General features: G+C 39.3%; 2 protein-coding genes across 3 annotated transcripts; both read left to right on the forward strand.

Moving 5' to 3' along the window:
* Window positions 1-276: 276 nt before the first annotated feature.
* Window positions 277-14,446, forward strand: hnrnpk (heterogeneous nuclear ribonucleoprotein K). Of its 2 annotated transcripts, none has more exons than XM_022757804.1 (17): window positions 277-317; window positions 1,322-1,395; window positions 1,517-1,680; window positions 2,178-2,275; window positions 2,552-2,608; window positions 3,584-3,627; window positions 5,229-5,301; window positions 5,611-5,724; window positions 7,233-7,361; window positions 7,561-7,892; window positions 8,547-8,594; window positions 10,222-10,261; window positions 11,060-11,075; window positions 11,503-11,535; window positions 11,693-11,760; window positions 12,395-12,564; window positions 13,836-14,446. In XM_022757804.1, exons 3-17 carry the CDS (start codon window positions 1,623-1,625, stop codon window positions 13,864-13,866), a joined length of 1,311 nt encoding a protein of 436 aa, XP_022613525.1. In that variant the 5' UTR covers window positions 277-317; window positions 1,322-1,395; window positions 1,517-1,622; the 3' UTR covers window positions 13,867-14,446. The 2 variants fall into 2 exon arrangements, with proteins under 2 accessions (XP_022613525.1, XP_022613527.1); XM_022757806.1 differs by having other exon boundaries at window positions 282-317; window positions 1,292-1,395.
* Window positions 14,447-16,096: 1,650 nt separating this feature from the next.
* Window positions 16,097-22,898, forward strand: cunh9orf64 (chromosome unknown C9orf64 homolog). The gene is made up of 7 exons (XM_022757783.1): window positions 16,097-16,146; window positions 17,534-17,730; window positions 18,656-18,803; window positions 19,919-20,031; window positions 20,725-20,868; window positions 21,636-21,831; window positions 21,933-22,898. Exons 2-7 carry the CDS (start codon window positions 17,542-17,544, stop codon window positions 22,160-22,162), a joined length of 1,020 nt encoding a protein of 339 aa, XP_022613504.1. The 5' UTR covers window positions 16,097-16,146; window positions 17,534-17,541; the 3' UTR covers window positions 22,163-22,898.
* The last annotated feature ends 4,540 nt before the right edge of the window (window positions 22,899-27,438 follow it).

Below are 27,438 nucleotides of genomic sequence, written 5' to 3' on the forward strand. Positions count from 1 at the left end.
TAAACATAACAATAGGCTACTGCCTCTACAAGTTCTCAGAAAGACACAAATCCACATTAGCCATGTAGATCATACCTTATAAACAGGAATAACTTGAATGTCCACAGTAAACGACCGATCCAACTGTAGCCGGAAAGAGGGCTATTGCATTATTTTGAAAACGCCTCCAATGTTGCGATTGACGTCTGTTGTAGCCAATTGGAACTCTCTCCTGTTTGATTTGCTTTCTGTTCAACCAATCAGCACACTTTAGCTGAACTTGTAGATTTCCAGGTTCGGTAGAGAAGGAAGGGGGCGAGCGAGGTGTTGCACCGCAGGTTTGTGTTTTGACGGTATTTTCCCAGTTTTTTCTGTGCCACATTGAGTTTAATGCAACCGAAGTGTAAATGTGCTTTATAAAATATTTATTGAGCAGTCCCTTTGTTTCTTATTCTGTGTCCGGGTATAACGCTGGATAATTAGCTGGCCAGGCTAGCCCCTCTTGTGCTTAACCGAAATTATAGCAACATGGCGAAATTAGCTAGCTGCTAGCCTAAGTAGCTAGGGCTGGTCTTTGTATTAATCGATTGGTACGGTTTTATCAACCCACTAGCTTTAAATCGGTAACATATCGCGATGCTTTTTGTCGTATGCAACTAATTACGTGTTTGAAAGGAGTATGGTCGAAATGTAGTGAAATTACCAATTCAAATCGACACGATGAAGCTCGTAGCTAACGCATTTCCCTCCAGGCTAGTTAGCCATCCCGGTAGCTAGCACTAACCACAGTTCACGATTTATCGTTGGGTTCAATTGAGCTAGCTAACTTTCGGTTTGGGCAGTGTTAGCGTCTAAGTACTTAATTTGTGGCGTCAGTTATTAAGCTGTAGACAGCTTGAAATTGAGAAGTCACTGTTATTTTCCGGGGTAAGATAGCAATTGCGATAAATATCGGCGCTACTGTGGGATCTAACGTTAATATTGTTCGTTCATCACTCAGCTCTTGACTAAACGACCGTGGCAGTCGCTCACCTCCTTCACTCCGAAACATTACAAAACACCTGCCTCTCTCCACCCAAGAAATCCTATTAATATCATGATGTGATAACATTTAAAAGCTAATTGCGTCCCTTCAGGTGATGATGGGTAGGTTTTAATGCTTGCTAGATAGATACTAAATAAGCACACGAGACCTGTATTCTTAAGTAACGTTATCAGTCACCCGCTATCCAAACAGAGAAATAACTTAGTGAACGGAATCGGTGCATTTCAAACTTTGCTGTCACTCGGCCTTTTTCATTTTACATTTCAGTATTTCAGCTAGCCTCTCCCTCCCCGGCAGGTCGCAGCAGCTGTTTGGTCCTTGCTTTTTTAGTTCCGCCTATCAACACGCCCTTGTCCCTGTAATAAATATCGGTGAGTGCCGCTTTTCCGTCAGTTTTTTTCGCAATTTCATGCCGGCTTCTCGAGTAACCGGATAACCAGAATATAGGTGTAATATCTAAGTTCTTCTTTCCCCTTCTTACAATGCCGACAGGCTACCACAGCTCAGAGGGGCCAGTTTTCTGCTTCTCTCTCCCTGCTGCCTCCTTCTCTTCCCCGGACCAAGGTGCCTACCGCATCTCTTCCACTGTCAGAAGACCATGGAGACAGAAATTGAACAGCAAGAAGACACTTCATTTAGCAACACGGAGACTAACGGTATAAAACATATCTTCTTTACATTTGTGGTTATGTTGTCAAAGTGCATTGGTTTATTGACAGGTTTGAGAAATCCATCTATATTAGAAACATCTATGTGTTTTGTAATGAAAGGACATCAGTGACAATGTTGTAGTAGCTGCTTACAGCTTGCAGCTCTGATTTTGAAAATTAGTGCAAGTTATCAAGGATTATGAATTTTCACTTGGTATCCCTCTTAGAGGTTAAATGTCTCAAAATGTTTGTGCATCAGTCATAGAATAAAGCTATATATATTTTTTTTTATATATACACAAAATTGTGCTTGTGTTGTCATAGAAGAATTTCCTAGTTTTGCACACAATTATTTGTAGCTTTAGCTAATAATATGAAAACAGTCTGAAAATATAAGTCTTGTTAGCCTGTGCTTTCTGTGGTTTTTTTGATAATTCAATTTTATCTAGTGGATGGCTGTGCATGCATGGTTGTCAGTGTGTGTTTTTATCTCCTTATGCCAGGTAAGCGCCCTGCTGAGGATGCAGATGAGCAGAAATCATTCAAACGCTCCAGGAACTCAGACGAGATGGTTGAGCTCCGCATCCTCCTGCAGAGCAAAGTAAATCAACTCCCTTTTCGTTTCACATTTCATGTTGAACCCCTTTCATGTGATTATCTCTATTTTTGTCTTTCTTTTGCGCACCACCAAGACTGCCGACTTCTTGTACTGCCTCCGTTTTTTATGGTTTTCTTTTTGTTGCCCTGATCACAAATGTGCCTTTTGATACACACACGCACCTTGTTTTTTTAATGGGAGTACCAATGCTCAAGTTCTTTTTAACATTTATATGTATTTTTTATGCTTTGTTTTTATAAGTATTCTCTGTATTCTCAGAATGCAGGGGCTGTAATTGGAAAGGGTGGCAAAAACATCAAAGCCCTGCGTACAGACGTGAGTACATCTATTTTATACACCCTGAATTTTTATTTTGTTGAGATTTTTTATTTTGTGTTTTTTACTTTTCCCTCCATTGGTGTTCCGCCTCTCAAAACTACCCAGTCTCCACTATAAGACAGCAGTTCTCATTACAAACATTTACCCTGGGATAAATAATTAAAAACTTATTTTGGTATTTGGCAATGTTTTCTTCTGTGTAAACAAGGGGTGTGGTTAGCTGATGCCTATGTTGATATTAGCCTTCTGTTCATGAGATCTTCTGACAAACGCTTTGGGCTTGGTTTTATGTTTTCCTTCTCACATGAACACCATGTGATTGCCTCAGCTAAACTGGCCCTAGGCACATAAGTACAATTTCATGTCCATTTATTCCTCTATAATGATAGTTTATTGTAACAATGCTGTTTTGGCAACACTGATGCTCTTATTAGTTTAAATTTATGGCCACAGTTTGGTGTTTGAAGTCGCCTGCAGTGCCAGCTAACATTTTTTATAGGAGTTAAGGCAACCCGGACAGTACTTAATTCATTCAGTGTCATTGCCTGTTTTGTAGCCCTCCACAATTTGTTCAACCCCTCTCTCACTGTCTCTGGTCTATTCCCCAACTTTGAACTCTTCATGTTTTTAATATGCCATTACCCATTTTCCAATGTCACCTTTTCTCCTCTTCTCTCTTTGACAAACCAATCTCTGAGAGAATCAAATTAAAGTCACGTTTACACAGTGTAGAGCCTGTATATTAAAAATGTATTCCTCTCCCCTCTTCCCTCTCCCTTGTTTATTATTTACTGTTGACTTTTTTGCCCACTTCCTCCTCTGTTGCCCATGTTCTGGATGGCCCCTCCTGCGCCCGCCCACCTGACACCCTGGTTGGCCCTGCCCATAATCGTGCCCTGTCCCTAAATGGGCGCCTTACTTGATTGACATCTGTGCTCGAATGGCCCTGGCCCCTGCCCATGCCACGCCCAGTACAATGCCAGTGTGTCAGTCCCAGACAGCAGTGGGCCTGAGCGGTATGTCCCTAAGCTCCTCCCTCTCACTGCCTGTCTACAGGTCAAACAAACAAGAAGAAATGAATAATAAATAGTCATCCTGCCTCTGTCAAGTATTTTAACCTACCTGTTCTCACAGTATTTTAGCCTGAGTCAAAATGCTTAAATGCATTCATGTCCAAATCTGCCTGTTGAGCCTGTAAAAGTCATGTCAACATCCGTTATATGCCATTTTTAAAGTCACGTCAACATTGAAGCATAGGCTGGTGTTGTCAGGATTTTTTTCCACAATCTGCCACTGTCTTTTTAAATCTTTGCTATAATCTGTGCAATATGTCCGTGTTTTTTTTTTTTTTTTGGTTTATTTTTTTATATTTATTTTTGTTTTATTTTCATTGATGATTACCTATCCTCTTTTATCTTTCGCGTTTTCACCCCCCCCCCACCCCACCCCCAAGTGGATATACTGGTGTTTTTGTTTTTTCGTTAGTTTCATAAGCTCACCTGCTTCTCGCACCCATCTCATTCTTTCCTTGTGATGTCCTCATTATATTGAGACACTCAGACTGTTGATCCATTCTCAAACGGAAAAGGCAAGCTAGGATTCAAGTGTTGTGTATGTGTGTATGGGTGCGCGTTTGTTTTTCCTTTCCTGTCTTCTGCTTCATCTGAACTTGTTTATCAACTGCTGGAGCTACTGAAAGTACAGATTATGTCTCTCTGTCCCACTCACCTCTGCATTTTTTGGTTTTGTTTGTCGCTTCTCCCATCCCTTTAAAAAGCATCAACTTCAGTGGTGGCAAACTTCATTTTCCATGGTGTAATCTGCTCTGTTTCCTTTCTTCAGCTGTCTACCATTCTACTTCCATGTACCAACTGTGCTTAAGTTCTATTGATCAGTAAATTCATTGTTTATTTTATTATGTCACTAGGTGGGTGCAGACAACAAAATTTTATTTACAATTTCTTGGCCAAATTAAGAATCAAAATAGCTATCTGATCCAAATTTTTAAGATGGAACCCTTCTCAAATGATAAAAATAGGAGAGGAGTCATTCATTCTCTTCATCTTCCCTGATCTTTAAAGTTGTGTTCTTATTTTGGGTCTTTGCAGTCAAAGTCTTTGTGGTGTGCATCCACCAAACTATGCTTTAGGATTTTAGAGTTCTCACTGGAACCATTGGTTCTTATTGCTGCCAGATCGCCCTCAGATTCACCCTCCCCGTTTTGCCCCTTCAGTGATCACCTAATGCAGTCACTTTTCTTTGGGTCCCTTTTTATTTTGTCTCTTTTCTTCCTTTCTCTGGACAAAAGACTGTTTTCTTTTCATCGCATTGTTTGGGTACCAAGTTTTTCCCAGTTAGTGTTGAATTACCGATGGCCTTGCATGTGAATGTTTATAAAACACTGGACCTCAACAGTTTATTTAGCTGTGTTAGTCTCAGTAGAGCGATGGGTAAATGGGGTTTGACTGTTTTTCTATGGCAAAAAAGGGGATTACATGAATTCTCTGATCTGAAATGTTGTTCCCTCCCTCTCCTGGGATGCCTTGCTGGCACTCCCCAACCCCACCCTCTCTGTGTGGCTGTGCTCTGCCTTGTCATTGGTGGGTGAAATATGAAGCATCCTGAGCATCAGTGCTGACATCGAGACAGTTGGAGAAATCCTGCTGAAGATTATCCCAACACTGGAAGAGGTGCGTACCTCTTGAGCTTATTTTCTTTGTCTTCACGTCCAGTTGAACTTAGTGAATTAAACTATTCATTTGGAAGTGAAAACAACTGGTGCTGAATTTATTGTATGTGCTGTAGTTTTGTGTGCTTGCCAGGTATTTTCACTTGCAAAATGGTAGTGTATGAATGTATGTATATGTAGATATATTAAATTGGACTAGTTTAAAACCAGTCTAATTACTTGTGTCTGAGCTCTATTTTAACTTGCCATTATCTGTCAGATGTCTAAATAGATTTGGTCATGGTGTTAACTTCTTAAATGTTTCCCTCAGTACCAGCAGTATAATGGTATGGATTTTGACTGTGAGCTGCGTCTGCTGATCCACCAGAGCCTTGCTGGATCAATCATCGGGGTAAAGGGAGCCAAGATCAAGGAGCTCCGGGAGGTATGTTGATACATGGACATGGGGATCAGTTTTCACTATTAAGTTAGTTGCAAAGCAGTTTACAGACTGAAATGAGAGTAATGTACAACAAGTGTTCTCACCCAGCAATGTGTGCCGCAAAATACATGACAGGATTAAACCCAGCACAACAAAAGTTTTCTCTTGGTAATATTTTGTTTTATATTGTGTTGGTTGTTGCATTTTATAAACTGTTAACATTCTTCTGAATCTACCTTCAATGTCCTGGAAGACTTAAAGACATGGAAATACCCATAAAATGGCATAGTTGTTTTATCTGTGAAATGTTGATTGTTTTTCTACAGTAGAATCATGTACAGATGGGTGACAAATTAAAGGGAAAAACCAACATAAAGAGTCTTGGTAAGGTGTTGGGCCACCACGTGCTGCAGGAACAGCTTCAGTGCTCTCTGGAACTCTAGTGGAAGGATGGAACACCATTCTTCCAAAAGATATTCCCTGATTTGGTGTTTTGATGATTGTGGAGGAGAGTGCTGTCTAACACATCAGTCGGTTGAGATCGAGTGACTGAAAGCCATAGCGTCTGATTCAAAGCATTTTCATACCCCTCGTGCTCTATGGATGAGGGCGTTGTCATCCTGGAAGAGACCATACTAATCAGGGTAGAAATGTTTCATCATAGGAAAAAAGTGATCACTCCAAACAACTTTGTATTGATTTGCAGTGAACCTTCCCTCTAAGGTGACAAGTGGGGCCAAAACATGGCAGCAAAATGCCCCCCACAGCATAACAGAGCCAGCAGATCCCCCCACTTTAGGGGTCAAGCATTCAGCCCTAAACCTTTCTCTTGGTGTATGCCACACATGCACTCGCCAATTGTGGATAATATGGTGAAGGATGACTCATCCGACCATACAACTTTTTGTGGTTTTTGTACCACTAACTCTCAAATGTGCATTCATCTTTGTAATGAGGCTTTTATGCACTACAACCCTACTATGATATTCCCCGCTGTAACTGACGAGGGACTTTTCTTGCTGACAAAGTCTCATCATTTCCTGCATTGACATTCTCAGTCACCTGAAGGAGAGTTGACCTTACATATTCTACTAATGCAGCATCACAGTCATCAAATATGCACAGTGAGCCACAATGTCCGACCCTATTTACTGATGTCTTTCCTGTAGATGTGAATTCAGACGTCTCTTTAGTCATTGTTCCTATTGAAACACCAGCCAGTTGAGCAATCTTTGTGACTGAAGCTCCTGTCATTCAAGCCCCAACAATGAACCCTCTTTCAAAGTCACTTAGATCTTTTCCTCTTGCCATCTTGATACAAAATCATAATCAACTGGCCTTGCTCAGCATTTTTATACATACCCCAGAGCATGATTGGGTGTTAATTGCTTAATTGTACCATGTATTCTCCATTCATTTATTCAGGTTAATCCTTTCATTTGTCACCAGCCTGTAGTAGCGTTCTCCTTTTCTCTGCCTGCTCATGTGTGCCTGTGCATATGTGTTTCTAGAACACAAAGACCAGCATCAAGCTGTTTCAGGAGTGTTGTCCTCAGTCGACAGACCGGGTGGTGCTGGTTGGCGGTAAAACAGAGAGAGTGGTGGAGTGTATCAAGACTATGCTGGAGCTCATCTCTGAAGTAAGAATCTCCATGGTGTTTGTGAAGCCTTTTTGGGATGTACCACCCTTTAGACATTGAAGGGAGAGGGAATGTATTGAAGCCCCTTAATTAAATCCTTTTTTTTTTTTTTTTTCTGAAAGAAGATATTGAAAATTTTTAATGCACAACCATGTAAGACAAATAAATGGGAATATGTCCCTCTGTCCTCCTTTTTTAGGCTCCCATAAAGGGCCGTGCACAGCCCTATGACCCTAATTTCTACGATGAAACGTATGAATATGGTGGCTTCACCATGATGTTTGAAGAAAGGGGGGGTGGCCGCAGGCTTATGGGAGGGTTCCCCATGCGCGGGGGCAGGTCCAGTGGTGGAGACCGTGGTTTTGACCGCATGCCCTCTAGCAGAGGAGGACGGGGACCCATGCCCCCTTCCCGCCGGGATTACGATGAAATGAGCCCCCGCCGAGGTCCTCCTCCACCTCACCCTAATAGAGTTGGCAGGGGGAGTAGCCGTGGACGCAACATGCCCATGGGACACCCACACAGAGGAGGGTAAGGGATGGACATAAATGATGTACAGTGTGTTGATCTTTTGTCTGTCACTTCCCTGCTTTGCTTTTTCTTTATTGCACAAATGAGTCCTGTCACAAGGTGTGGCCACTTACTTTGGTTTGTTGGTATTTGTGTTTAACTTTTGTTCCCCTAAAAAATTACAATTGACATACTGTCAAAACTTATACAGATAAAATCTTGTAAATATTCTTTGTTTTACTGAACACCATAGACCCAAATGATTGCATGATCCTATTCATCAGTTTGAAGTTTAGTCCTTTTACTCCTGTTAACCTCTTGAATTTTAAATGTTTGATATTTTAGACATGCAAGGCTCTGTTCTGTGCTAGTTTCTCTTCTTAAGCATATGCTTTTTTCCCCCTCCTCCATCTACATATACAAAGCTAAACCCCCCTCCAGGTGCTTATTTTCCATTTAGATGTGTTCTGCTCACAGATTTCACAAGATTTGCTTTACATTGTCTAATTCATAGGATAAACTGAGTCCAGTATTCTGCATGTAATCCAGTGTCCCACTATGCACCGCTATGGAAATATATGTATTCATGATTATCATTCCATTAATTGTATGTGCTCATCACTGTATGTCTGGGTGTGTTTGTGTGTCTTTTTCCCATCTCCATCTTGCCCACAGAGATGATCGTTACTATGACTCGTACCGTGGCTCAGATGACAGGTCAACGTAAGTTTCTGTCCCCAAACCTCTGCCTAAACTTCCTAACTTATCTTAACAGGGATACTTTGACATTCTTATATTATGTTATTTTCAATTTCTTGAACATACTACAACATAAGTGCTCTGTAATGGTAATTTACTGAAAGATTACTGAACATTCCTCATTAATACCATCGGGTGGTGCTTCCTGTGGAGTAGCATTTTACTCTTTGGTCTTTGTGAGGATTAAGTCATTTACTAGTGCTGACAGTTGGTCAGCATATCTTCCATTTACAAGTGTGAGAAATTTTTAGCTATGATTGGATTAAAATTGAATTTGTATGTGTTGAGGTATCCCTACACATCCCATATTTCTCTGCCTTACTCCTCTATTGTTGCAGTTTTTTGAATATTCCTGGTCTTCTCATAGCTCATGGGGAAAAAACTGTTTATAAGCTTTTGCCCTCCTGTCATATCCTTAACCCCAATACTAATTACTGCCTTACAAGCATTCATTTCTCTACGGTCTGTTTGCCTGTAGTATCCTAGCCTGCATAAGTCCCTTAGCCTTCTCCCCTTTTACCCATTTGCACTCTTATGCACTTACTTGGAGTGCTTTCTAGGGAACTGCATTAATGTTGTATGACCTGTGCAATCTGCTATTCACTCCCAGTATTTCCCAGGTTGAGAGAATGTATTTGTGGTGGTGTGTATGAGGGTCATGTGCTGATGGTCAAGATGATTTACATTTGCACATAAAATAGAAAAATTCTGGCAAACCTGTACATTAGTTTGCCCTTTTGAGTTTCAGTTTCATGCTGCCTTGGAAAAGAGAATATAACAGATGCATAAAATGCGTATACTTATTTTGATCGGCTTTTCAAATAAATTCTAAATTGGGAATCTCTGCACTCTCTATAATCAGAATAATGGTGTCATGTCTCAGCCTTGGTCAAACTGATGTAAATATGGCTTATTCTGTCTGTAGAAAAATAATTTCAAGGCATCCTTGTAAGACACTTATTATATTGGGTTGAGTTTATATATTTTTCTTGATTACTATATGTAATACAATATGGCTACAGAGAGACACTGTTTAGCAAAAGCAACAAGTGATGTTAAGTTATGTTGTGGCTGTAGTTTGACATGACATTAACATCTGTGCTTGCATGTTTGTCAGGAACAGCACCAAGTAAACCCAAACACATTTTGTCAGCTAATACCTTTATGTGAACTGTTTTTTTTTTTTTTTTTTTGGGGGGGGGGGGGGTGCAGCAGCAGCAGCCCTTGGCTGTGATCATCATCACCACCACCTGTCACTCCTCTCACCATAACACTGTCAGAGCTGTTCCTGTTACTGTGTGGGAAGATGGCTGAGAGGAAATGTGTTTATACTGTAATCTTGCTCAGCGTGTGTATGCAGTTTGACCTAGACCAGAAAATTTCTTTGGAATGTTGTCAAGCATTTTTCTAAGCATTTTCTATTTCTTTCTACCCCCACCCACATCTCTCTCCCTCCCTCTCCCTCCCTCCCTCCCTCCCTCCTTCTCTCTCTCTCCCTCCCTCTCTCTCTCTTTCTCTTTCTCTCTCTCTCTCTCTCTTTCTCTGCCCCCTAAACCATCTCCCTGCCTGTGTGGCACTCTTTCGTCACCAGTGACAGAAGAGGCAGACCGGATCGCTATAGCGATAACATGGTTAGTAACCCTTTGCTAAATGCATGCAGCTCTGGTACTAGCATCTCATTGGGTGCCAGCATCCTCAGGCTAGCATACTGGTTGGCTCTAGCACCAGACAATTGTCCATTGTGTTGTCATGTTAATAGCGGTTTATTGACAATACAAACATAGCTGGTCACTCGTGCACATGCATGTGCACACACTCATCTGAGCCCTGGCCATGTATCCAAGCTAGTTTTGGCATGGTGTGAGCCATTCCACCAAATGACCATAATCACCACAGCCGGAGACACCCCATAATAATCAGCTATAATTGCCCTCTTACTGTGTACTTTTCACGGCCAGCCTGTTTTTCCTGCAAAGAGAGGGAGGATGTTGGGGGTGGGGAGGGTAGGGGTGGCCATGGTTGGTTGCTAGGCAATAATAACGCTTTGTTGACAGACTAGAAGGTCTCTCGCTCTCTCTCCCTCTCTGAGAGCTGGCAGGATACTGCCTGCCGTTGCTCAGCAACAGCTTTTTGAATTGCCTGTTGCCCTGGTGACAGCAGCAGCTGAATAGCAGGTGAAAATGGGGGCTGATGGAGATGCAAGGAGAGACGGGAAGGGGGGATGGAGGGAGGGAAGGATGAGGAGGAGTCTGGTTTATGGATGAAAACTGGGTGGCTTTTAGTTGAGTCTACTCCATGGACGAGGCTGCTGCATCATCCATACATTTATGCTTACAAACCATCGTCCATTCATCTGGGATTTGTAGAATGATGAAAGGAATCGGCTGTACTGTATGTAACCTGTCTGTGTTTCTGTTTGTTTTTTACAGAGTGGAGGAGGATATGGTAAGTGCTGTGCCTCACATTTTTCTGTGGCATTATGTGGATGTGGTTTCAAGGTTGTTAATGTGGCTGAGAGTACAGGCCTCTGTGTTCTTCCCGACATACTGTAGTGTCTAGCATTTTTTCCAAATGTTATGTGTATGGCTAAAATAACATGTATGGTGGCAAACTGGCTGATTGGACATTGCTGGTGTTTTTGTGAATTGTTTGCAACACTATTGTGCATTTTCCTGAAACAAGTAGAATCCACTTAAAATATCTATAACATATGTTGAAGATGGTACACATAGCTATTATATGTCATCTTTTGAACATGTTTGAGTCACAATTTTGTGTTTATTATTTGGTATTTGTCAATGCCACAGAAATAACTGTTTATCACAGTCAGTGTTTATCACTCAGTGTTCTTTCTTGTGTCCTTCTCTGTTAGACAACAGTTCTTCCTGGGATAGCTACCAATCCGGTAAGTCTCTACACTTCATTGATAAGTGTGATTAGAAAAATTTGCTGAGCCACGTGTGATAATGTGGACAGCCAAGTATTGATTTTTAGTGCTCTACTTACGATCCCTCTATCTCTGCCCTTCTCTTCTCCCACCTCTCCCCTCCCTCTTGCATCAGGTGGACGTGGCTCGTATAATGACATGGGTGGCCCGGTCATCACCACACAAGTGACGATTCCTAAAGATGTGAGTAAATGACAGCAACATAACATACAAACTGACACACCAAAGAAAGATGCTATCTTTATCCGCTACACCCTCATGTCGTTAATAGAATTCAGTCAGGCTGTTAAAAAAAAAAAAAAAAAAAAAAAAAAAAATCTACATTGCCATATGTGATCACGTCATCTTCACTCTCTTATCCTTACACACACACACATATATGTGTATATATATATATGTATATATATATATGTGTGTGTGACATTTTTTCATGTTTGCATATCATTCTATTACATATCATTATATAAGTGTCTGGTACAGTTTTCCAGTTGTAGGGACCAATAAGTTATGTTGTGTCCCACACAAAGTCTCATTGACTTTTTCCATATGCACCTACACTAGTACTACATAGTAAATATTCAGTGTAATCAAAACACTTTTTTACATTTTACACATTGTGTTAAAATACTTAAAATATCTGAAACTATATTCTCTTAAACATATCTGACTGTCACACTTTGCATCTCCATCTCTTCTTTGCCTTCCACATTTTTTAAGCTACACACATGGATCCCTGGTGCATTTGCTTGTCTAATGTCTGCCCGTTTTTTCTTTCTTCCCCACCCTTTTCATTCTCTTCTTGGTACCTCACTAACAGCTGGCTGGTTCTATCATTGGTAAGGGAGGCCAGCGGATCAAACAGATCCGCCACGAGTCCGGAGCCTCCATCAAAATCGATGAGCCTCTGGAAGGTTCTGAGGACCGAATCATCACCATTACTGGCACCCAGGATCAGATCCAGAACGCTCAGTACCTTCTACAGAACAGGCAAGTTCTGACACGGCCTCAGTCTAGTAAACTGACTTCCATCTGAAGAAATTCTTGATTGAGTCACCTAGTTGTAGTTAAACCATTTTAACCCATCAATTTAGTTTGTGTTCTTAGAGTGAAACCCTTTGTCTATGAATTTGTTCCGTGGCTTAACCTGGCCTGTGCTCACATCTGTTGGGCAGCATTATAAAAAGTTGGTTAATGCAACCCATCTTAGAAAGTCTTGTAAACTCATGCAAGCTAAAAAGAACTACAAATACGTAAAAGATGCTTTCTTTCTTAACCTCACTTTCAATCTACTGAACCACACATGCAGAGATTGTATATTTGGTTAAGATTGTAAATGCATGTTTTTCCTGAAATTGCATCCTAATACTAGTAAACCCACTTTTTGTTGGGTCATGCATTTCTGTTGCCTGCTGTCTCTTCACTAACCCCCTTCCTTTCTTCCCCATGCAACCTGCAACTCGTTCAAACCTTCCTCTTACGTGAAATGGCTGTGACGGAGTAGGCAAACTTAATAGTTGAACCTACTGCATAACATTTTTTTTTTAAAGGGTCAATGTGATTGACATGTTTCTTTGACTGTCACATTTGTCCATTGAATATGATTGATAGAAGAAAAAAAAACATTGTCTATTTTCCATCTAAGCCATTTCACTGTGAAGCAGGGAGTGGATTGATTCTTCCCCTGGCTGCTGCTGTGTGGAAGACTAGTGATTTTGTTGTTTTTAGTTAGATCAACCGACAACAAATCACAGTCTGCCAAATAGCATGGGCTCCTCCTCTTCTGTCTCCCTTGGCAACCAGTAGGCACGTATAATACACACTACTTCCTTGTTGATGCTATCTGAGCTTAGCCCGAATGCTAATACAGCTGTAGACCTGCCGTCGTTGTCTCATGAGTAGTGTAGTGTTGCCATGGTAACTAACCCTGCCTCCCTCTTCCTTCCTCTCCTCCCTCTTCAGTGTGCTGCACCTGCTTGGACACAAGGACTAACCACACCCCTCTTTTTCCTCCTCCTTCTCCTCCTCCTCTTCGTCTTCCTCGCTCTCCTTCAGCCACTTAATGTCACATCTTCGCTCTCTTCCCCTCTGCCTGTCTTTCTTACTCACTGTTTGTCTTCCCGCTCTGCCTCCCTATCCTTTTCCTCCCAAGACTTCACCCTCCCACAGCTACACTGCTATATATTTAAACTGTCATTGACATTGAATTGCAGTTTTCCTGCTTGTGTATTTTATTTATTTTTCCACTCTTTTTATTTCAGTGTGAAGCAGTACTCTGGTCATTTGCTGTAGACCCAGGAGACTCAGATTGAAGCAGACTCAGATTGCCCCCCCTCCCTCAACCTTTCTGCCCCTGTCCGACACAGCCCCTTCAGACTATTATTCTGGATCGTGGGTGTCTTTTTTGAATTTTATTTTTGTATTTTTTAATGAAATAAATGTCCAACATTCCTGTGCATAAAAGAAAATGTAGATGTTCTGCATTTTTAAGAGTTTAGTCCATTAGCTTATCAGATACACTTTGCTTTTTTTTGCTAACACTCACATCTATCAAAAATATTCTTCAGTCTCCAAATAGACAAAAATAAACATAACCTTTATTTTTTGATGGTTTTGTTTTTTATGACTTGTATGTGTATGTATGTGTCTCCGGTTTAAATTTGTCCTCTGTGTGTACATGTGTACGCACGTGTCGGCGTGTGTGGGTTGATGTGCTTTCTGTTGTCTATATCGGTCCCTTCACACACAATTGTCCCACATTACCACTCTGTGCAACATGCAGAATGTAAGCTACGTTTCTCCTCATATTGAAACATTTATATGGCTTTTTTTTTTTCTTCTTCTTCTTTTTTCTTTTTTTTTTTTTCTTTTTTTTTTTAGAGAGATGTGGTAATTTTACCCTTCAGAATGGATTTTGGGATGTTTAATTTGGGACTCCTGTACACACTAGTTACAGGACAGTGTGACTAATTTGTAAGAATATCTACAGTAGTTGTGTGATGAAATAAATCAATCATTTGAGTAACTCCTCACAAATGGAACATGTAGCTAGAAATTATTGGAGGTCTGACAAATGATATTGAACTTAACTATTTTGTCCCTGCAATTTCCTGTCCTCTATACTTGTTTGCTCTCCATGCTGTAGACTTCACATTGACAAATTGTAAAATGAATAAAGATGATGCCACTTTTTAATGAACAAGTTTGCATTTCTAATGAGCTTGCTGGTTGTTATTTTGCAAAATCCTTGCTGGATCAATTTCCTGTGCTCTGATAACATTTGAGCTAAAAATGATATGTGATTGTTTTGGCAAAAGTCCAGCTGCCATTTCTGGCATTTATATTATTTATATTTTAAGATAATACTAGAGAGATGTGATGTCTGCAAATTGTTTTTGTCCAAAACCCAAAGAAACTTAATTTACTATCACGATAAAGAAAAGCAACAAATCTTCACAGTAAAGAAGCTGGAATTAGCAAATGTTTGGTATTTTTTACTTCAAATTACTCATTAGTTGCTGATTCTTTCTTGTTAAGTTGACAAAAGCTGAGAGTTTTGACTTCCCTGGTAGCAGTTAAACTTAATTCCACTTAATGTTCATTGGGAGGTTACTGGATGTCAAATCACAAAGCAGGCAACGGCCCAGAGCCACAACCACAGGATCCCTACACAACATTTGAGTCAACAAAATTTTATTAATTTGCATTAAAATATCAACAATGACAGATCTTCCATCCTCTATAAATCTAATTTTAATTGTTACAGTTTATATTGAGCCTGTTTGTTGTAAAGATGAGTTGTTTTGTCTGTGCCAAGTAATTAACATTCACAAAATCCTCAGGCAAAGTGGTATTATTCCATCACAGGAGATGTGTAAGGCTGCAACCAGCAATTATTTTCATAATCAGCACATCTGACAATTACTGTCTTTAATAATTGATTGATTTTTCAGTTAATAAAATGTCAGAAAAGAGTGAAAAATGCCCATTAGTATTCCATGTAGACCAAGGTAATACATTCATCTTGTCAAAAACACAAAAGTTGAGTTTACCATCATAGGGAACTGAGAAACTAGGAAGTAATCACGTTTGAGAAGCTTTACTGTTTTTTTTTTAACGCATTTTTAGTTAAAAAAATACTTGAAAATTAACAGTATTTATATTATTAGAATTTATTATCGTTTAGTCGATTAATCACGTAATCATTTCATTTCTATAATACTGTTTGTTTTCTGGAGAAATAAGGAAACTGCCATGTACAGTGGGGGTCAATGGGATCCTTGGTTTCATCTTAAAAGATTAATCCGGCCATTTCATGACCCCACCCCTCTGACGTTATGTCATTCAGGTTCGCCTTGATAATATATGCGATACAAATAGAAGGATTAATAATTATCTCTGCGTATTCATAACGGATATTGTTTTTCCTGTTTCCTCTCCTGGCTTATTGTGATTGGTCTATCGGTCTGTGATGAGTCCTCAAGGAAGGCTCTGATTGGTCAACCGCTGGAAACCAGGTAGTGGAAACACGACGCGGCACGAGTTTGCACAGTGCTTAACTTGTATTGATCGGTAAGTTAAGGAAATCATTAGTTCATGAACGAATAACTAAGTCAGATTCTGCTGAACAGGAAGTTCATATCTAAAAGTGTGTGCCGTTGTTCCACGTTGTGGAAGCTCAGTAGTGTCCGTGTCAGTGGCGACATTCAGGTCTTGTATGCACTTTGCTCCTCTAGTTTATCAATGAAACGTGATGACGCGATGTAACTGAGCTGCTGACTGATCCATGAACAATATCAGAGTGGAGAGTGAATCATGTGACTCACCACAGATAGAGTAGTGAAAATGAATTTCATTCAATAAGCTTATATGTTTGTGCTTGACAATGTCCTATTATCAGTCTGATAGAGAAGGCATCATTAACACACAGCCACTGGGCACTTCAGACAGACAGAAGATAGGACGATATTTCACTGTGGAAATGCAGCGCAAAGCTCCAGCAACACTGGAGAAATATTTAGATAATTTACTTAAGTAAAATTAGCAGTAGGCACTGTGAAAGTACTCCATCACAAATAAAAGTTGTGCATTTAAAACTGTACTTCAGTAAATGTATGTAAGTATTCTCAGCAAAAGTTATTTGAAGTATAAAAGTTGAAGTACCTGCTATGCAGGCTAAATTGCTCTGTCAGGGTTTTCGTTTATACCACTATTATTAGTGATGCATTAATGTAAGTACATATTATTGTTATAGTTAGCTGAAGTGAAGCTGATTCTGGCTGTTTTATATCCTATTGGGTGGTTTACTGTATAACAGTGTGTCATATTTTATACCCTCATTAGGTTTTTAAAATCTAATCATAGTTGTCGAATAAATACACTGGAGTAAAATATGAAAAGTTTCTCTCTGAAATGTATTGGAGTAAAAGTAGAAAGCAGTGTAAAATTAGGTTACTCAAGTAAAATACAAACAAAACTGTATTTGAGTAAATGTACTTAGTTACTTTCCACCACTGGAAATTGATGTTGGCTATGTCCCTGAGTTACTTTGTAAACTCTTGCCATGTTTTTCTTTTCAAACAGAAATGTTCTTGCTTCGTTACATCTCTCCCACCATCTTCATTATGTCTTTTCATTATGAATTGTCTAATAAAGCAGGGAGATAATCTTTAAAATGGCACTTCCCTAGAGATGTATGTAGGATATTGCTGTTTTAGTATGAAAAGGACACTGGCATTCACATGTATGCTCACAGAAGCTGCTCCTGAAGTCTGTATGTCTTTGACTGGAACTAATCTACTTTAGGTTTATTTTGCAAACATGAATGTGTATGTAAGAGGTTATTGTTGTCATAGTTACTTCCCTAGACTCAGCTGGGCACTGATGAAGAATGTATTCATATTTGTACATGCATGTCTGCCTACATGCGGTCCTTCATTTATGTTTCTGCTCCATTCAGCGTCCATCATGGAAACACCCCTGCTTCCTCGTGAGTCTGGCCAGTTCATAGCAGAAAGGAGTCGGGATGTGTTTGTGGAGGAGGAAGGAGTGCAGAAGGTGGCAGAGATGCTCTACACTCTCCGACACAGTGACTGTCTGACTGCCAGTGGCTGGAAGATGGCAAATCCATTGGCCCCAGCACCCACTTCTGACCAGGGGAGTTTGTCAACAGCTGGGGCCGCCCAGATATATATATATATATATATATATATTATATTATAAATAATTCTTCATATTATACAGAAGTAGTGAACAACGTGCTACATAGAAATTTGTGTTCAGTGAAATGAAGGCAACAGCAATATTGCAATCCTCAGTGCTCTGGTTTCTGACTGAGCATTGCCAGGCTTAGTCTGTATCTCTACATTTCAGACATTTTGTTGATGATTAATTCTTGTTTATGTGTTAGTACTAGCTTAAACAATGAGGCAGTCGATTAGTCAATCAACAGAAAATTCCATGAGCAGCTATTTAGATAATCGATAAATCTTTTAAGTTGTTTATCAAGCATCATTTGATGTGAGTTTTTGCTGTTTTTTGTGTTTATGAAATTATAAAATATCTTTGGGGTTTAGACTATTGGCGGGACAAACCAGGAGGTTTGATGAGGCCAACTGTGGCTCTGGGAAGTTGTGACGGGCATTTTTCACTATTTTGTGACACTTAAATCATTAAGCTGAAAAATATTTGGCAGATTGATCAATAATGAAGAAAATCATTAGTTGCAGCCCTAGTTGTAAATTACATTTTATAACTTTCTTTATCTACTGGTCAAAAAACAGTCAAGTTAAGCAAGTCAAGAAGGTCACTACTTGGTCAAAATTGGTGAATACTATTCAGTGAAAACTCTTCAAGAACTGATGAAAAGTGCAATGATGGAAAAAGAAAATTTCAGCCTTTTAAGTTCATTATTTATGTGCAGACTCGGAGAAACCCTTCTGCATACGTGTCCGTGTCTTTTAGTCATTTAGCCAATAATTGTTCTTTCTCACTGTATGGTTCAAGCATTTTGGTGGCTCTCTCAGGTTTTCAGCCTTTTTCCCTTTTCTCTCTCAGTAACGTGTGTCCCTCAACACTGCAGGCTTTGAACTGGGTATTTGTGGTAGACACCATGAACTTCTCCTTTTGGCCAGAGAATGAAAGTCAACAGTGTGAGGTGACCTATAAAGGGACCATGTACACAGGCTACATGACACTGTGTGCTGCCATCACCAGGGCCATGGAAGAGGGTGAGAGCATGTACAGTATATCACTCAATTGATGACGTGTGGGCACCAGAATTCAGCTTTTTGATGGGTTAAAGGGATGTTACAGACACAGACTACTGTTCTATAAGAGTAGTAGATAAACTGAACCAAAGTTACAGAGACATGGCATGGTAGAAATGTAAGTTTCAGTTCTGTTTCTTTTTGGCATAAAGAAGGAAAGCCTGAACCAATTTTGTGTCAACAGCTGTTGCAGTGATATCCGGATCTTTGCATAGACAGAATCAGGTGACATTCAAATTTGTGCAGGGGTGGAACAGTGTATTGTAACAAGGCTCAAGATAACAAATGTATTGCTTTGTTCAATAGTGCATCAGTTTAGCAGTTACACATCTGACCTCCTTTTCCAGGTGCAAAGTTAAGGTGATGCATCATAGCTGTTACTTTCATTTGCTGAGCAAATTTTCATCACAATTACACAGAAAATAAAACAGATTCTCCTCAATAAAGCAACTTGGCTGGGTCATAGAAATGTCAGAATTATAAGCAAAAGGTAGGGCCATGCTCTAACAGTGATACATGTCAACTGTACCTTTTGTCATAGAGTGATTTATCCTTTTTGTTAGAGGCCGACTCTCTGGAGAAAAAGATGTATATTTTGATGTCTCTTTTCATTTATCTATTCTGTTTGCTTTTGTTTTGCACTGCTATTGCCAATTATTGTGTATGCGCCCTTTACTTGAACTTGGACTGCTGGGAAATTGCTTGTAGCTCTGCATGCGCCTGTGCATCATTCATAATTAGTGTGAATGACTCCGGATATGAATCAATTATGTCTCATATGGAATAGTGCTCTCAATGTGTGGTCGCTGTGGCCTTTATAATTACAACAGATTCTCTCAGAAAAGCACAGGTAGCTTTTCTGCAGAATCTCAAGGGTTGACAGCATGAGATCAGAACAAATGATGTCTTTTAAGCGTCTTGTGAGAAATGGCTACTGTGCAGTTATCTTCCGGTTATTGTAGCACGCTATAACTTCATAAGTTAGTAGCCTTGAGAGTTTGTCTTTGTCTTTCTATCTGGTAGTTCTTGTCTAAAGATAAATCTGTCTAACTGCTTCTCTTCTTCTCACTCCACAGGTATACCCATCACTGATCCGAAGTACTTCTCTCAGATGAGTGTGGAGGAGTTGGGACAAGTCCTCCGATCAGACAATGAAACCCCCATGCCGATGCTTCAGGAGCGCCACAAGGTCCTGACATTATCAAGTTAACGTCCAACAGCTATGACACTAGGGTTGTAATTCTACAATTAATCCACAGGTCACTTTAGTAATGTTCCTTTTTTTTATCACAGTTTGACACATTGTCAGTACAGTAACAAAAAGGATGTCTGAAGTTGCACCTTGCATTTCCACTTTCCGTTTGAAACTGTGCAAAAGTGTAATATTTGACTCTTTTGAATGCACAGCCGACTTTTGCAGCAACACATTTAGACTGCACATGCTGCTTTTTCAGCAGTTATATAGTACAAAACTACAGTAGTTCTTTTCAGCTGAGAGACAAGTAGATGTATAATCTCATCTCTCTAATCAATAGACTGAACATAGATGCCACATTGAATCAAAAACTAATGCACTGTTACATTCTTGCATGGTTCATAAGGATTATATTGTCCTATGTCGTGTCGTATTCATATGGCAGCTTTGTACATGTGTGTTTTTATTTTTCTTTGTATGGAACTTTTAAACTTCTTTTTGGATATATTTTCACATAGGCTAAGAAAACTGATATTATAGCTCATGTAACTATTGTATTTTGTCTATCAGTGTTACATGATTACCTCAACTGTATTTCCTTTATGTTAAGTGGAAAGTGAAAGTATGCCGCTTATGCCGCTCCTACTCTTCATCGTTGTTGAATATGAACTGAATCTGTCTAACAAGGTGCTGACTGAAGGCGGTCGCGTGTTGCTGGAACACGGCGGAAGCTTCCGCACTTTTATCAGCCAAGCCGGGAACGATGCCCGCAAGATGGTGGAGCTCATCGTCGAGAAGATCCCTTCCTACAGGGATGAAGCTGTGTATGAGGTTAGAGTTATAGTGGGCCATTTTCTAGAATTGTGGAACATTTCATGTTTGGGAAATGTGCAGAAAAATGTTCATGTTTGCTGGAGAAAATTTCTTGCGAACAGTTATATTTTCTGCTCGTCAAGTTCAGGTTTCAGAAGTTTTATCAAGTTGTTGAGTTATCTAAATTTTAATATGTCAACAAGACTCTGAATGATTAAAACATTCATCTCAGATAGTCAAATAATCATGATTTCTGGTTTGATGAGTGTCCATTTACAGACTGTGACTTCAAAAACATTTGGAAAAATTAGCTTTTCATCTTTTTATTTTACAGAGCAGACGCCATTGCTTACATCAGTTTTTCTATTGAATTCATTACTTGTACAATAAATGTACTGTACAGTTGTGTAGACGCTTTCAATTCATAGTCTAATAAAAATATATGATATGTATAAAAGATCTTGAAAGCAAATAGGACGTGTATGGTATCTGAGATAATTGAATGCATTTGGAGAAGGTAAATTGTGATGTTAGAGTTCCATCTCCTGGCCAAAGACAGCATGGCAATATTTCTACTGCTCTCTTCATATTATACAGTCAGTGACAGAGCAAATTAAACAATGTGCACACTTAGTGATGCCATTATATTATCTTTGGATAAGAAAATCTAGTAATAGTAAAAGTCTAGTAATAAGCAGCAATGGCTTGAGAACAAATAAACAGATGTTTGAACAAACAGCACATACAGTATCAGAGTGTAGTGTATAGTGTCCTGTTTCTTTCAGGGGAAGAGAATCTCACTCTACAAGCGAGCCCAGATCCTGGTGGCAGATTTCTGGGGTGTCATGGAGGCCAGAGGAGAGGGAGACATCATTAACATGGACTGGCTCACCATGTTTGCAGACTATAGGGTCCCACAGGCTCTTGTCTACCTCGGAGCGCTACGATACTCTGATACACTGATGCAAATGTTGAAAAACGGTGAGACAGGAGAGTGTGTGCATCATAAAGAAATGAATCATTTAAAAATAGTATGATATAATGACCCTGTGTGTTATGCGCTTGTCTCCCATTTCTTTCAGGCGAGCCGCTGTGTTCAGGGGACAGGAGAGAAGTTGAGATCCGAGGTTGTTCGATTTGGTCGGTGGAGCTGATCAAAGATAGACTTTGCAAGCTGTTGCAGGAGAGAGACAGAGAGACATGTAACATCACTTCTGCAATCATCGACTTCTACCTGTGGCCTTACGCCAAGCAGCACCACAAAGAGATGGCCCACATTCCCATTCACCACACACGCTGTATTTACTACTGACATGCTGGCTGGCAGCATTACATACAGTAGGCAGCACTTCTCAGTGTGCAGCCTTGGCACCGGTGCCTTTCCCTGGGATAAAGCCAAGTATGTTCCTGTGCCAGATATATGTACAAATGGGCTTCTCTCTAGCTCTAATGGAAACAGGTGTGAAGCTTTAATTTAGCTTCATCTGTGTGGGTGGTAGCACTGTTGTTGTTGTCCATTTACAGTCAATTAAAATGTTAGCTGTTGATGAGATGGAACATTTTCTAACAAACTTCTCACTGTAATGGAGAGCAAGTGATATACATACATACATACATCCATGTGAACACTCTGCATATCTGCAGTGATTTGAACTGACACTAAACCGTGAAAATAAAATATTTTGGTTAGATATTGTATGTTACTTCTTTTACAGGAGTGTTGCAATAGATTCATTTCTGGGGATCTTTTTTCCACTGGAAACCAGCAGGATGTCTGTAGGGTAACACCTAAAAAGAAATGTATAATTAAACTAATTTTCTTTAACTTACATTTGACTTCAACTGTTTTCAATAGTTACACATAGATATATTCCATGTTAAGAAGGAAAAACTGTTATTATCACAACAGTTAACTGTATAAATATTATGTAATTACATAAGAGAGGTGTCTTTTAGGTAAAGGTATTTGAGAGGTATAAACTAGAGATTGAATATTTTGTGTATATTAGTATAATACATATATTTCTGTAAATTATTTTAAAGTTATTTTAAAATAAATAGCCATGTTAATAAATCAAGTTAAATAAATAAAAGACACAACAAATTGTAAAATAATTTAATAAATTGTTAAAACTTAGATTGTTAATATGTATTAAAATGCTATTTCATCATCATTTACATCATTTTATGGAGTTCATTTTTACTTCATTAAAAAAAGTTTGGTTTTTGAATACCTTTTACAAGAACAAAACATAGTCACTCAATAAAAACAGAAACAATAATAAATGCATAAAAACAATACACTAATTTTCCATACCATATATATATATATATAGGGTCTCTAATAGTGCTACCACATTGAAGTAGTTCTTGAGTTTGTCTATAATTTGGTTCATTGGCTGTGCTTTTAATTCTATGACAAAACAGCCTTCGTTTTGGGGAAAATTTATCTGAAGCTTTTAATAGCCTTCTGCAGCCTGAGTTCGACAAATCAAGTGATGTTCCAAAGTTACAATCTTTTTAGTATAAAGTAGTATAAAATAAAAGAGGGAATTTTTATACTAAAATGATTGTACCTTTGGAACATATCCACTTGATTTGTTTAACTTGGACACCAAAACCCCATATTAGCTTCAGTTAAACTTTTACACACATCCTTTGCATTAGAAGCACATATTTAGTTTAGCTTTTTTCTAATCTTTTATTAAAATGAAAGTACCACAGGGTTAAAATACTCCATCAGTACAAGAGTTTAAAATACTCCATCAGTACAAGAGTTTAGTATCACAGCAAAAGCACTTCTTGTAGTTGCAGCATCACAGAAAAGTACTTCCTGTAGTTGCAGGACCACAGTAAAATTACTTACTGTAGTTACCTGTAGTTTTTTACTTAGGTAGAAAATGTACAACAATATACAGCAAGTGAAACCTCAATTCATCAAGTGAAACCTCAATTCATCAAGTGAAACGTCAATTCTGTGCTCCACAGCAAAGAAATAAGGAAAAAAATGAAATATGTCGTCACAGCTGCCCAGAGCTCAAAGTGGAACAAACCAACAGTCCAAAACTTCAGAATGATTGAAAATAAATCTAAATTATTAAAAGAAAATTAAAGTAATTTCAAGGGAAAACAGAAAATCCTCACATTTAGGAAGTTTAAACTGTGACATGTTTGATATTTTTACTGTTGAGTAGTTTCATCTAATAAATCATTTTAACATCTTCATGTGTTTTATGTGCAAAAGTCTTAATTTGTAAAGTAACTAACTCTGCCATATAAACCTCAGGTTTAAATCTAATGAGTAAAGTAGAAAATTCAGAGTCAGGCACAAGTACCTCGGGTTTGCTCTGAGGTGCAGTATAGGGTTTGTCCTGATGGTGGCAGCAAAGGGACAAAAGTCAGCAGTCATTAAAGTCATGAGGAGTAATGTGTGTTGTGCTGCCTCACAGTCACACTGATGAAACCGTCTCTGTGGCGTCAGCAGTGACCGTTAAAACTTTTGTCCCCAAGCTGTTTGAAACTCGTCACATGTGTAGATGAACAGAGTATGGGACGCTGCTGAGGTCAAAGGTCAGCACTCAGACTCTGTCTCACCTTTTCTGGTCACAGCTTTAAAACTCAGCAGCTGCACTGAGCAGTTAAAAGAAAAAAAATGAACCAAATAACAGTAACGACAAAGAAGTGACTAAGAATAACAATAAAATAAAAGACATGCTGCGCTGGTCAAGACGGCCTCTGTCTCGTCGTTCAGTCAGGTAGAGCACACGTCATTATACTGTAAAAACCAAACTGAGACCTCACTAACACCCCCCACCCCACTGAGTCCTTAGTTTATGAACAAACATGAGCTAAAAACACATAAATACATTAAAATGAACACACCCACAGTTTGATATGATATCCAGCTGCTGCTCCTATGTGGTCAGAATGCACTGATTGTGAGTGGCCTTGTAATGAAATGAACCTGTACCAACCTGTTCATCAGGCTGAATTTGAGACTTTTCAATAGGCTACCACACACACAATCAAACCGGCCAAACTATGAGAGTAAAATGGAAAACAAGTCAGGACAGTATGTATTCAAGTATTCAGTATTCAACACTGCTTGTGGTGGGGAAAAGAAAATATTTAACACATTAATGAAACTGACAACTTTATAATTCCTCCTCAGGCCTCTCTCTTAGGAAATTGAATTCAAGATTTCTCAAGACCTGCAGACAGTCTGGCTCAGCTGTCAAACATTTTCAAGTTCCTTCATCATTTTAATGTATGATTACTCCAGTATATGTTCACTGTGAGTGCATATATAGAGTAAGCACCTGATCACAGTCCAGAGTACCAAAACAAAGGGTTCTGATTTTTAATACTTTTGTAAAATTCTAAAAACATGTTTTCATCTTGTCATTGTGGGTTATTGAGTGTAGACTGAAAATTAAATCTACAACAGCAGCACAGGATGTGACTCTGGCTCTCTGTGCCCATGGGACCCACAGCCTGTGCTGTTTAGAAATGTTTAGTGCTGCGGGTCCGACAGTCCTTCTCATGTCAGACAAGTTCAAATTACAATGAATGACATCAGTAACAAGAGATATAATATTTAGCAGCACCGCAGACAGATCAGAATGATGGATTCTGACTGCATCTGTTTCACTTTCACTTTGTTGTTGTAAAACTGCACCTTTTCTCTATTAGAATTATATATATATATATGTATATACCTCATGTAATAACAGGAGGGATGAAACACAGGCCTTAGGTTCAACTAATATTCAAGTTTAAAATATTTAAGTAACACATCAGTGTTTATCCTTCAACACTAAAAATCACACTTCGCCATCTGAACTCTGAGTCTGTTTATTATTTATATACAGTTTTTGGTTCAGTCCGACTGGTCAGACTGGATTCTTGGTCAGTGACGTGATGGAGTCCCACCAACACAGACCTGTGTGTTGGTGGAACTGTGAAGTGCGCTGCACAGCGACGCACGTTCATACGGGAGAGCTCGGTAAGCAGAACTCTTGCTGGTGGTTTTCTATTATTTTTAAGACTGTGCTAAAACTAATTTACCATAATTTGTTGGTGTAATGGAATCTGTTACTTTAACTCTTATGTTGCCAGAAACATCAGCTTGTAAAAGTCTTAGTTTGACAGGGAAAGAAAAGCTCTTGAGTGTTTGTGTCCAGGTTAGTTGATTTGAATGGTGACACTGTGATGAGGGAGATGGTTGTAATGACTTGTGTGGTTATGTTCTGTAACAGAGAAAAACAATACTATGTGGACGTTTATTGATGTAAAGAAATGCATCTTGATCGTCAATGATGTGTTTTAATATTGCTTTAAAATGTCTCTCTCGTCAGACTACTTCCTGGTATCAATTTTATCAGGATATCAGGATCTGGTTTCCTCATCATGAAAAGGTTTGTTAAACACGCAGTTGACAGTGTGTTCCTCCTGTAATGATACAATAGAGCATAATAGGGCTATTTTGTTTGTGAGAAATGTGAAGAATTTGATCACATGACTGTCCTTCATTTTAATACTGTTTCTTGTGAGTTTGCTCTGATGCTTTCAGAAACAACAAGTCCTCCAACCTAAACAACCATATAGGTTGTTTTTTCAACCCTCTAATACGACCCATAGGAGTGTCTCCTGAAATAGCGCCCCTACAGCATGCTACCAGACCTTGATTTTCATGGTTACCAGAATAAACATGCAGATAGATAGATGGATGGCTAGATAGATAGATAGATAGATAGATAGATAGATAGATAGATAGATAGATAGATAGATAGATAGACTCCAGACTCCTTGACCAACATCTAGATGTTGCCTAACAACAAAATGTAACTATTGGTCATAATATGCTGCTGCACAAACAACCTGTTTGCTGTTTTTCACAGGAGGACAGTCTCTTCAGAAAATAGCCAGTGAGCTCCCCCTAGTGGGCTCATATGTGTGTGGTAGTTTTGCATCTCAAAGTTTGCTGAACTTGTGGACTGAGCCATCATGGGTTTTGCTCATACTTAGTGTGAAGTGCTCATGTTTATCATGTCAAATATGTGAGGATATACTGCCATGGCATATTGGGCCCCAGTAAATTGGAAAAAACTATGGAACAGGGAAGGGCGGTTATATTCTGAGAAAAAACTCAAATCCTGTGAGGGCTCAGTTCAGAGAGACGACATGTGGGGTTGTATTCAACAGGTTAAGGCTAAAAGCAAACAGTTACAAGTGAAATTTGGTTCTTATGCATGGACCAGTGAGGACAGAGAGGAGGGAGGGAGCCCCTCCCTCTAAATTTTAGAGTCTAAAACCACTCTGTGCAGGAACATGAGAGCCAGACCAGAGCTCAGAGGTGAGATGAGGATCTCTAACTGTCCTTGACTCAAATCACTGCTCCATCATTATTCACACTCAAAGCTCTGTGTGTGTTAGGGTTAGGGACACATCACACTCTGCTGGACCTGGACCTGGACCTGGACCTGGACCTGGACCTGGACCTGGACCTGGACCTGGACCTGGAACTGAGTGTGGACCTGGAAGGTCAGAATTTAAAGTCAGAAAAACATTTCACACTAAAAGTTAGTT

The sequence above is a fragment of the Seriola dumerili genome, unplaced genomic scaffold (genome assembly GCF_002260705.1).
Source record: "Seriola dumerili isolate Sdu_G_001 unplaced genomic scaffold, Sdu_1.0 BDQW01000290.1, whole genome shotgun sequence".
Lineage (NCBI taxonomy): Eukaryota > Metazoa > Chordata > Actinopteri > Carangiformes > Carangidae > Seriola > Seriola dumerili.

Coding starts and splice junctions, on each gene's coding strand:
- hnrnpk (XM_022757804.1), top strand. CDS start 1,623: ATGGAGACAGAAATTGAACAGCAAGAAGACACTTCATTTAGCAACACG. Junction 1,681..2,177: donor TAGCAACACGGAGACTAACG/GTATAAAACATA, acceptor TCCTTATGCCAG/GTAAGCGCCCTGCTGAGGAT. Junction 2,609..3,583: donor TCAAAGCCCTGCGTACAGAC/GTGAGTACATCT, acceptor TGCCACGCCCAG/TACAATGCCAGTGTGTCAGT.
- cunh9orf64 (XM_022757783.1), top strand. CDS start 17,542: ATGGAAACACCCCTGCTTCCTCGTGAGTCTGGCCAGTTCATAGCAGAA. Junction 17,731..18,655: donor CAGCACCCACTTCTGACCAG/GGGAGTTTGTCA, acceptor TCAACACTGCAG/GCTTTGAACTGGGTATTTGT. Junction 21,832..21,932: donor GATGCAAATGTTGAAAAACG/GTGAGACAGGAG, acceptor CATTTCTTTCAG/GCGAGCCGCTGTGTTCAGGG.